At 36.0% G+C, this 11,910-nt stretch overlaps 1 protein-coding gene across 1 annotated transcript; it reads right to left on the bottom strand.

The window, feature by feature from the left end:
• Positions 1-5,070: 5,070 nt before the first annotated feature.
• Positions 5,071-10,269, bottom strand: LOC119615225 (multidrug resistance protein homolog 65-like; the record flags this gene model as incomplete). Its single annotated transcript, XM_037971305.1, has 10 exons — positions 5,071-5,747; positions 5,804-6,170; positions 6,230-6,526; positions 6,584-7,289; positions 7,351-7,735; positions 8,605-8,705; positions 8,765-9,221; positions 9,277-9,591; positions 9,840-10,011; positions 10,064-10,269. Coding segments are annotated over 10 exons (3,561 nt in total), but the record flags the coding sequence as incomplete, so codon positions are not given.
• Between the last annotated feature and the right edge of the window lie 1,641 nt (positions 10,270-11,910).

Here is an 11,910-nt window from a genome sequence, read left to right as displayed (position 1 = left end):
AGTCTAGTCTATAGTCTAGTCTATAGTCTAGTCTATAGTCTAGTCTATAGTCTAGTCTATAGTCTAGTCTATAGTCTAGTCTATAGTCTAGTCTATAGTCTAGTCTATAGTCTAGTCTATAGTCTAGTCTATAGTCTAGTCTATAGTCTAGTCTATAGTCTAGTCTATAGTCTAGTCTATAGTCTAGTCTATAGTCTAGTCTATAGTCTAGTCTATAGTCAAGTCTATAGTCTAGTCTAAAGTTTAGTCTAGTCTATTGTCTAGTTTATAAACTAGTCTATAGTCTAGTCCATAGTCTAGGATATAGTCTAGTCCAGTCTATTGCCTTGTCTATAGTCTAGTCTGTTGTCGGTCTATAGTCTGGGGGAAAATTAGTTTAGTTCTTTGAAACCTAAAAAGAGCTCTTTTAGTTATCAGTTATTACTACATACATAATTTAAATTTAAATTTGCATTGTCTGATGTGCATTATAAATTTTAATAACCACTGTGTACTCCCTACAGGCCTTCAATTCATTATTTAAATAAATGGTACTGCGTCAGCGTCAACCAACAAACAATTTTTGTTTTGACACCGAGTAAGGACACTACTAAATGCGGAAAATCGATATTAACTATTGTTTATTTCCTAGATTAAGTTAATTCTATTGGCTTTTAATTAACTTTTCTGTAATTACGTTTTTTTTCAAATCGTTTACATTATTTATATTTTCCTCCTTATCAAAACACTTTACAAGCTTTTGCTGTAATAAAATATTTAAGGCAACGAAGAAGGTGCTTAGAATGTTCAAATGTGAACGATTATGAATGTAGTAGAGTTGGTTTTTTCAAATCTCTGCAATTAAAATTTTTATTGCTTCAACAAATAAGCGAATCTTATCAAAATGTGAATTCATTGTGCGCCTTTTTTTATTATTACATATTTTTTTTTAATTATTTGAAATTTTGTTTAAACACCCTCAAACACACGTGAAAATAACACTTTTATTACGATTTTTATGTTAAATTAATTTTTATTGGCAACATTTCTTTGGCATTTAAAAATGTAGTGTCATCTTAAACGAAACTATATTTTTTATTTAAATAATTTGCGGTTACACAGTCTTTGCAGCAACAGCTGCTTGCACGTTTTAACTAAATAACTTTCGTAGAGGAAACTAAGGAACTAGATACCGATTCGTTTAGCTTTTATAAACATTAGGACAATTTAGTAAGAACAAACACATTGGAAATTTGATTGCATCATGGTAATGCTATGATTAAAGATACAATATATACACTTAGAGAAATTGTACAGATAGAACAATGAAAATTGTAAAATTCAATTCAAATTCAATGCAACTTACTCCTAAATAATTCTCGAATCTTTAGTAAATAAGATTTTTTATTAATAGGATATCAACTCTGTTGTGGTTTTTGTCTCCGCTATTTCAAATCGTTTTAAATCTTAAATCATGTTAACTTTTTCTTTCAGCATTTCAAATATTTTAACCACAAAAATTGATTTTATTAACATTAATTGAAATTGATTTACTGTCTTTGTAAAGACAATTTATTCTACATGACATTATTGCTGGGAACAATTTATAGTTATTGTAAAATTGTTCACATTTCTTTTTTTTTTGCTTTTTCTATTCTATAAAAAGCCATTTTTTTTGCGTATAAGTAGAAACTAATGGGAAATAGAAACAATATACATGTTAATTTTTTTTAAACAATTATAACTTATGGGAATTTCTTTTTATTGCATCTTTCAATGACGGCAGTTATTGAACGACCTTGACCAAGAAATATTTGAAAGAACAAATATAATTGAATTAATAAATTAAAGTTATTGCTTCCTTATGAAATGATTTTATATCTAACGTATCTAGACACTTGATCGGCAGTATTGAGAGTATTAATTCGCCACCAAATTTATATAATTCATGAGAGGGAATGAATCCGGAGTGCTTTAGGTGAACACTTGCCTTATCGGACTTATTTCATGGTGGTCTTTTGCAAACACCGCCCCTTGTGATCCCCATGGAACATTCAGGTAGAAATTTGTATACATGGCGTATATGGGACCATATAAAAATGCTTTACTCTAGTACTACACATATTCTCTGACCATCGCTGTCTCCTTCCACAACTTCCGAGATGTTTCAGGTTTTTTTTTTTAATTTTCAACCACGCAGATGGAATGGCCTCTGTTGATTAGGCAACATCACCTAAAGTCTTAATCGGTCCATTAAATAAACTAAATACAAGATCTTACTCGCAGGGGGCATTTATTTTATCAATAACAGACGAATGGGAATGCAACAACTTCATTCCACTCGTTCATCCGACACACTCAGTGAAAAAAGTATCCGACACATTTATTCTGTATTCCAATACTATTATATCATTCTCAACTATTGGTCCTGCAGCCTCTACTCTGCGGGGCTTTGTTGCAAAAACGTAATATTACTGAACTTATCGCGTGCATCATGTGAACCGATAAGGCCCCTATCCAATAGTTCGAGTTCAGTTCTATTTTTGTTCTAGTTCAGTTCTATTTTTTTTCTAGTTCAGTTGTAGTTCAGTTCTAGTTCAGTTTTAGTTCAGTTCCAGTTCAGTTTTAGTTCAGTTCCAGTTGAGTTCTACTTCAGTTCTAGTTCATTTCTAGTTTAGTTGTAGTTCAGTTCTATTTCAGTTCTAGTTCAGTTCTAGTTCAGTTCTAGTTCAGTTCTAGTTCAGTTCTAGTTCAGTTCTAGTTCAGTTCAGTTCTCAGTTCAGTTCTAGTTCAGTTCTAGTTCAGTTCTAGTTCAGTTCTAGTTCAGTTCTAGTTCAGTTCTAGTTCAGTTCTAGTTCAGTTCTAGTTCAGTTCTAGTTCAGTTCAGTTCTAGTTCAGTTCTAGTTCAGTTCTAGTTCAGTTCTAGTTCAGTTCTAGTTCAGTTCTAGTTCAGTTCTAGTTCAGTTCTAGTTCAGTTCTAGTTCAGTTCTAGTTCAGTTCTAGTTCAGTTCTAGTCAGTTCCAGTTTTTTCAGTTCAGTTCTATTTCAGTTCTAGTTCAGTTCTAGTTCAGTTCTAGTTCAGTTCTAGTTCAGTTCTAGTTCAGTTCTAGTTCAGTTCTAGTTCAGTTCTAGTTCAGTTCTAGTTCAGTTCTAGTTCAGTTCTAGTTCAGTTCTAGTTCAGTTCTAGTTCAGTTCAGTTCTAGTTCAGTTCTAGTTCAGTTCTGTTCAGTTCTAGTTCAGTTCTAGTTCAGTTCTAGTTCAGTTCTAGTTCAGTTCTAGTTCAGTTCTAGTTCAGTTCTAGTTCAGTTCTAGTTCAGTTCTAGTTCAGTTCTAGTTCAGTTCTAGTTCAGTTCTAGTTCAGTTCTAGTTCAGTTCTAGTTCAGTTCTAGTTCAGTTCTAGTTCAGTTCTAGTTCAGTTCTAGTTCAGTTCTAGTTCAGTTCTAGTTCAGTTCTAGTTCAGTTCTAGTTCAGTTCTAGTTCAGTTCTAGTTCAGTTCTAGTTCAGTTCTAGTTCTAGTTCAGTTCTAGTTCAGTTCTAGTTCAGTTCTAGTTCAGTTCTAGTTCAGTTCTAGTTCAGTTCTAGTTCAGTTCTAGTTCAGTTTCTAGTTCAGTTCTAGTTCAGTTCTAGTTCAGTTCTAGTTCAGTTCTAGTTCAGTTCTAGTTCAGTCTAGTTCAGTTCTAGTTCAGTTCTAGTTCAGTTCTAGTTCAGTTCTAGTTCAGTTCTAGTTCAGTTCTAGTTCAGTTCTAGTTCAGTTCTAGTTCAGTTCTAGTTCAGTTCTAGTTCAGTTCTAGTTCAGTTCTAGTTCAGTTCTAGTTCAGTTCTAGTTCAGTTCTAGTTCAGTTCTAGTTCAGTTCTAGTTCAGTTCTAGTTTAGTTCTAGTTCAGTTCTAGTTCAGTTCTAGTTCAGTTCTAGTTCAGTTCTAGTTCAGTTCTAGTTCAGTTCTAGTTCAGTTCTAGTTCAGTTCTAGTTCAGTTCTAGTTCAGTTCTAGTTCTAGTTCTGTTCTAGTTCAGTTCTAGTTCAGTTCTAGTTCAGTTCTAGTTCAGTTCTAGTTCAGTTCTAGTTCAGTTCTAGTTCAGTTCTAGTTCAGTTCTAGTTCAGTTCTAGTTCAGTTCTAGTTCAGTTCTAGTTCTGTTCTAGTTCAGTTCTAGTTCAGCTCTAGTTCAGTTCTAGTTCTGTTCTAGTTCAGTTCTAGTTCAGTTATAGTTCAGTTATAGTTCAGTTATAGTTCAGTTCTAGTTCAGTTCTAGTTCAGTTATAGTTCAGTTCTAGTTCAGTTCTAGTTCAGTTCTAGTTCAGTTCTAGTTCAGTTCTAGTTCTAGTTCTAGTTCAGTTATAGTTCTAGTTCTAGTTCAGTTCTAGTTCAGTTATAGTTCAGTTCTAGTTCAGTTCTAGTTCTAGTTCTAGTTCAGTTCTAGTTCAGTTCTAGTTCAGTTCTAGTTCAGTTCTAGTTCAGTTCTAGTTCAGTTCTAGTTCAGTTCTAGTTCAGTTCTAGTTCAGTTCTAGTTCAGTTTTAGTTCAGTTATAGTTCAGTTCTAGTTCAGTTCTAGTTCAGTTCTAGTTCAGTTCTAGTTCAGTTCTAGTTCAGTTCTAGTTCAGTTCTAGTTCAGTTCTAGTTCAGTTCAGTTCAGTTCAGTTCAGTTCTAGTTCTAGTTGAGTTCTTGTTCAGTTGTATTTTCGTTCTAGTTCTTTCTTTATTTACAAATTTAAAATTTTTCAATTTAGTCGGTATTTGAGATGTCGCAGGGTTTTTTCATAAAAAATCTATTTTGCTGGACCACAGATCTTCTCTATTTTCATAATTGGAACGTAATTTAGAGATCTGAAGCTAAGTTTAGGTTTTTCGTATAGAAACCGTATTTTGTTAAAAAAATAAGTGATCATTGATCACATATTTTTAAGATCAGTTTAAAGTTTTCGTTAAAAAACTGATTTTCATTTTCTTTTTTAGGGCGTTTTTAAGAATCTATGCCCGATTATGGTTTTTCATAGAAAAATTGACTTTTGATCAACTATATAAGTGATCATAGGATATATGAGCGATCACAGATTTTCACTATTTTCTTGAATTCATTAATTGATGAACACACTTGTCGTTTTTCTTGTTATTTTATTTGCAAAACTTAAAGTGCACTTAATATTTAGTCTTGTATTTTGTTAAAATATAATATTAAAATTTTTTTATTAATTAATCTAAATGGCTGTTTCACTACTTTTAATGTTCTTTTTGAGTCTTATGTAATTTGGCATAAATTCCATCCTTTGCCATCAATTGATGATGTGTACCCTGCTCGACAATGCGACCATTTTGAACCACGCATATTAAATCAGCATTTTGTACAGTCGATAAACGATGAGCTATAACTATGCAAGTACGACCGGAGCAGGCGACATCTAAAGCTTGTTGTACTAACTGCTCACTTTGTAAATCTAAGGCTGAAGTGGCTTCATCTAATAGTAAAACTTTCGGATTCCGCACTAAAGCTCGTGCTATGGCAATACGTTGTTTTTGACCACCCGATAGTTGTGTACCACGAGCACCCATTTTAGTGTCATAACCATTAGGAAGACCCATAATGAAAGAGTGAGCATTGGCACTTTTAGCGGCTGCTATAATTTCCGCCATACTAACATCACGGGAATTATCACCATAGGCTATATTTTCAGCGATGGTACGTTCGAATAAGGAGGGTTCTTGAGATACTATACCTAGTTTACTGCGCAGGTTATCCAAAGTCAAATCGGTTTTCACATCATCGTTGTTAATATGCTGTAATTATGAGATTTTAGTTATATAGGTAATGGTTACAGAGTTGTAATACTTACTATAGTGCCATTATCCGGATCATAATAACGTTGCAGCAATTGTATGCAAGTAGATTTGCCGCAGCCTGAATGACCCACCAAAGCCACGGTCTTACCATGCAAGACTTCCAAATTTAAACCATTTAAAATCTTAACATCCGGTCTGGTGGGATAATGGAATTCGATGTCATTAAAGCGCACGCCTTCAAAAAGATTTAACTGTTTAGCAAAGGTATTTTTGGCCGGTAAAGCTGAATTGGTGATTTTGGGTTTACGATCTAAAATTTGGAATAATCGGTGACCAGCCACTAAAGCGGCAGTGAAGGCTGGAGCAAAAGCTAAAGATTGGGCCAACATCATGGAGCCGTATAATAAGACCTCCGAAACCCTTTAAGTTAAAGAACATTTATCAAAGATTGTGCAGATTTTTAGATAGTAACAACTTACTTAATAATATCCTGGAAAGGTACTTTGCCCTCCGAAACTAAAACACCACCATAACATAAAGCTACAGCATAGGCGAAAAATAGAAAAGCTTGACCCGAGGAATTTATCAAACCGCGATATTTGAGTTTTTGTCTTATTAAAACTTCAACTTTGTGTATTTCTTTATTGTATTTGTCTATAACTTGTTGCTCCCTTCTCAGACCAGCTATGGTTCTAACATTGGCAATGGCTTCGGTAGCTATGCGACAAGCCTCTTCCAATACCACTTTCTCACGCATCATGGAGGTGGTCATAAATCTGTAATTGTTCAGTTATATTAGAAATTCCTCCCAAAGTTTTTATAAAAAAACTTACTTGGCTTCAAATATAACCGAACCCACTATAATGGGACAAGTACTCATACACAATAAAGCCAATTTCCAGGAATAATAGAAGGATAAAGTTAAACCTATAACAAAATTGGAGAACGCCTGTATTAAACCACTTAAGGGATAACCTATGGCACCCTGCACTCCAGCCGCATCTCCGGATAAGCGAGCCGATAAAGCACCCACTGAGTTTATATCCTCATCAAACCAACCAATTTCTTGTCTCATAATAGCCTTAAAGGTCATGGATCTTACTCTTGTCGTTAACCAGACACCAGCATAGTTAAAGAGATAAGTTTGCAGGAAACAGGCTAAACCCGTTAAAACACCCAAAACCAAACAACAAATGGATAGAACAGCCGTACGATCAATTGCCACCTGAGCTTCACTTTCCGCCAAAGCCGCATAGAACTCGCCAAAAGCCACCGAAAAAGCAGGATAGGTAAAACCAAAACCTATGGCACAAATAGCTCCCATAACAATAAAGCAAGCTTCTGGGCGAGCTAATTTTAAAATGCGACCAAAGGTTTTAAAGAAATTGGGTTTAGCCTCGGACTTTTTATTCGTTTCCTCAGGCACTTGAAGTTTTTTGATGATTTCACTTTCATCCAAGTGTATGCTATTCTTTTGATTCTTTTCCAAATTAATGGGATTTGTTTCGAAAGATTTTTCATAAATGGCTAGACTATTTCCTGGAAAGTATAAAAGCATACAAATAACCTTTTAAAGTTCAGGATTATTTCTAAAACTTACTTTTCGCTTCATCTATATCTTCCATATTTTCAGGTTCTGGCACATTTATTTCTCCTGCTTTAACCATATTATAGTAAGCTCCTTCCAAAGCCATGAGATCGTCATGGGAACCTTCTTCTAGCACTTTGCCTTCGTGTATGAAAACAATCTTATCAGCACCTCTTATGGCCGAAAGTCTGTGTGAGACAACTATTGTAGTTCTGCCTTTGGAGGCAAAATCTAAAGCTTCCTGTACCAATTTTTCCGATTGATAATCCAAAGCAGAGGTGGCCTCATCCAAGAGTAAGATTTTGGGGTTTTGTATTAGGGCACGGGCAATAGCAATACGTTGTTTTTGTCCTCCCGATAATTGAGAACCTCTTTCACCAATGGTGGTTTTATAACTCTGAAAAGAAGAATTTAAGGGAAGTAAATATAAACGGTTCTTGGTTTTAAGGGGTATAGAACATAAGGGATTCCAAAAATAGGTTTTCATTGCCGAACAAGCTGAATAGTTTAAGTGTCTAAGTTTCTGTTATTTAATATTAAAGGACTATAAAGAATATAAGAGAAATTGGATCTAAAATATCGTATGATTTATAAATGAAGTTCGGTTTTGATGGAATAATGTGATCAGATCCCGAGCTCATGTACATTTGGTAAATCGATCCCAGCGAGCAAGTTAATCCAGATTTTCCATTGTTATAGTGAATAGTCTGAGTGAACTTCCTAGATCAAGAAAGTAAGGTAAATATGGTTTCCGCCTCACTTGAGTCCAATCATAGGTCTCTTTGTTGGATTCCTTATCCAACGGGTTCAATAAATCGTACAGGACGTTGTCTAAATATCTTTCTGGCAGACAGGAATTGTCTATTTATGTATGAGTTCTTGAAGTTCTCAAAGGTTCTGATGCATTGAGAACTTTGTGGCCAATATACAATAATACTGCCTCCGTTCCTCGGATCAAGTAAGGTACAGAAAAATCTCGGTCCGAAACGTTAACCAGGATTTTTTACAAAAATTAAATTAGGTTTCCGTGAAAAGATGTGAAAAGATTTTTAGTATTGAGAGATTTAATATTACTGGACTATTTTTTCTGGAACTATTGAACGAGATCGGTAACCTCGATATTGAGAACAATGAAGTCTAGTTTTGATGGAATGATGTGAGTGGATCTTCAAAATCAAGGGATGTGCTACCATTGGATTGAATGTGATAAGATCGACTAGATCGTTTTATTTAACACTAAGAGATTTTCGTTATCATCGTACTTACATCTGGTAAATTGGATATAAATTCATGAGCTCCAGCAGCTTTGGCGGCTGCCTCAATTTCCTTTTGTGTAGCTTTAGGTTTGCCATAACTAATATTCTCAGCTGAAATGATCATCAAAAGAAAATATAGATGATTACAAACTAATCTATACCAAACTTACCTATAGTACCCAAAAACAAAACCGGCTCTTGACCTACAATAGCCATATTGGAACGCAACCATTGTATATTATATTTACGTATATCCAAATCATCCAGTAAAACAGAACCAAAGACAGGATCATAGAAACGCTGTAACAATTGTATACAAGTAGATTTGCCACAACCCGAGCTGCCCACCAAAGCCACCGTAGTACCCGCCCTAATTTTGATATTTAAACCACGATGAACAATAATATCAGGACGTGATGGATATCTAAAGAAAACATCAGAAAATTCAACATCGCCTCTCAAACCATAATTTAAAATTTTGCCATCAGTTGACATGGGATCTATTTTAGATTGTGAATCAATAACTTTAAAAATAGTCGAAGCACAGCCACGAGCCATGGCAAAGGATTCCAGGAAGGGAGTAGTTCTAGCTATATTATCAGCACCAATAATAATGCCAAAGAAGGCCTAATAAAAGAGAAATATTAATAATGATTCACATTATTATGTACTTAATCCCTACAATCATCAATATAGCCGGAGTATATTCCTTTTCCTCTTTATCACGATCATTGATGATCAAATTTACTCCATACCAAAATGCTCCGGCACAGGAGAGAAACAGCATACTTTTTAAAACCCCATCACTTAGACCCGAAAAGGCGCCTTTACGCTGACTGGCTTTACGTGCCGGTACTAGAAAATTATCATAACGTTCGGATTCTTTCTTCTCGCCACCGAAGGACACTACAGTACGTAAGGCATTTAAGACTTCCTCTACCAAGTTACCAGCATTACCATAAGACTCTTGCTCTTTGGTAGTTAGTTTACTTTGGAACTAAATGGCATTAAAGAATTAACAATGTAAGGGAATTAAAATTAAGAGATCTGTCTAGTTCTTTACAATATATTTATTTTCCGATATTTCGATATCCTTTGGATATCATTTTCAAGTAATATCTATGTATTTTTGTTAAAGACGTCCAAGTATCTTCACCTTTAACATTACATTCAAATAGGAGCGTGCTTGGACGTCGACATATTGGAAAATCAACAAATAATATATTTTAAAAATCGGTTACTTACCCTGGCCACCACTATATTAAGAACAATAACTATGGGTATATAAACACTAACGGCCAAAGTCAACTTCCAACCATAGGCGAAAGAAATCGCCACTGTGATCAAAAAACCTATTACCAGATAAATAAAATGACCCACTTTTTCTGAAATACCATCGCGAATCTTTTCCACATCACTGCAAGTAGAATAATTAATTTATAGAAAATTTATAATTCTTTCTAACATACTCTGTCATATTTTGGGCAAAGTTTTGTTTCGTTGCCAAATCGTGCCATCCTATATCTTGTCTCATTACCGCTTGAAAGAGATTGATGCGCATACGGGTCACTTGCCTTAAAGCGACCAAATTGAAAATATCTACAGAGAATATGCCCGATATAAACATTACGGCCGAAGCTATTGTAAGTAAAATGCCATACGCTATGGAATCATTTATAAAGTTTCAGCAATTGTTGACTTCTTCCGAGTCGTAGGATCTAAAGGGAATGGGGAGGGAATTTAAAATTAAATGGTTAAATTTTGGAACAAAGTGTAGTATAGTTGGTTAGTTATTAGTTTAGTTAGTTAGTTAGGTTGGTTGTTGTTCAGTTAGTTAGTTAGTTCGTTAGCTAGTTAGTTAGTTAGTTAGTTAGTTCGTTAGTTAGTTAGTTAGTTAGTTAGTTAGTTATTAGTTAGTTCGTTAGTTAGTTAGTTTAGTTAGGTAGTTAGTTCGTTCGTTCTTTCGTTTTCTTCGTTCGTTCGTTAGTTAGTTAGTTCGTTCGTTCGTTCGTTCGTCGTTAGTTTCGTTAGTTACGTTTCGTTCATTCGTTTCGTTCTTCGTTCGTTCGTTCGTTAGTTCGTTTATAGTTCGTTCGTTACGTTCGTTCGTTCGTTCGTTTCGTTCGTTCGTTCGTTCGTTCGTTGTTCGTTTCTTGATTCGTTCGTTCGTTCGTTCGTTTCGTTCGGTTGTCGTTCGTTCGTTCGTTCGCGTAGTTCGTTGTTATTCGTTACGTTCGTTCGATTCTGTTCGTTCGTTCGGTTCGTTCAGTTCGTTCCGTTCAGTTCGTTTCGTTCGTTCGTTTCAGTTAGTTCGTTCGTTCGTTCGTTCGTTCGTTCGTTCGTTTCGTTCGTTCTTGTTCGTTCGTTCGTTCGTTTCGTTCGTTCGTTCTTCGTTCGTTCGTTCGTTTCGTTCGTTCGTTCGTTCGTTCGTTCGTTCGTTCGTTCGTTCGTTCGTTCGTTCGTTTCGTTCGTTCGTTCGTTCTTCGTTCGTTCGTTCGTTCGTTCGTTCTTCGTTCGTTCGTTCGTTCGTTCGTTCGTTCGTTCGTTCGTTTGTTTCGTTCGTTCGTTCGTTCGTTTTCGTTCGTTCGTTCGTTCGTTCGTTCGTTCGTTTCGTTCGTTTCGTTCGTTCGTTCGTTCGTTCGTTCGTTCGTTCGTTTTCGTTCGTTCGTTCGTTCGTTCTTTCGTTCGTTCGTTCGTTCGTTCGTTCGTTCGTTCGTTCGTTCGTTCGTTTCGTTTTCGTTTCGTTCGTTCGTTCGTTCGTTCGTTTTCGTTCGTTCGTTCGTTCGTTTCGTTCGTCGTCGTTTCGTTCGTTCGTTCGTTCGTTCGTTCTTTCGTTCGTTCGTTCGTTCGTTCGTTCGTTCTCGTTCGTTTCGTTCGTTCGTTCGTTCGTTCGTTCGTTCGTTCGTTCGTTCGTTCGTTCGTTTTCGTTCGTTTCGTTCGTTCGTTGTTCGTTCGTTCTTCGTTCGTTCGTTCGTTCGTTCGTTCGTTCGTTCGTTCGTTCGTTCGTTCGTTCGTTCGTTCGTTCGTTCGTTCGTTCGTTCGTTCGTTCGTTCGTTCGTTCGTTCTTTCGTTTCGTTCGTTCGTTCGTTCGTTCGTTCGTTTCGTTCGTTCGTTCGTTCTTCGTTCGTTCGTTCGTTCGTTCGTTCGTTCGTTCGTTCGTTCGTTCGTTCGTTCGTTCGTTCGTTCTTTCGCCCCTGTTCCCTCCTCCCCGTGTCTTCCCCCCTCCCCCCCCGGTCCCGCCTCGTCTCTGCCTGGTCCCCTTCCGCTGTCGATCCACCCAACATGGCAGTAAATTCACTATATATTATAACCACAG

The sequence above is a fragment of the Lucilia sericata genome, unplaced genomic scaffold, assembly GCF_015586225.1.
Source record: "Lucilia sericata isolate MDLA Ls3-8-SP2 unplaced genomic scaffold, ASM1558622v1 Contig004545F_arrow, whole genome shotgun sequence".
NCBI classification, from domain to species: Eukaryota; Metazoa; Arthropoda; class Insecta; order Diptera; family Calliphoridae; genus Lucilia; species Lucilia sericata.
The sequence above is the reverse complement of the archived record's forward strand: the minus strand, read 5'-3'. Positions and strand labels throughout refer to the sequence as shown.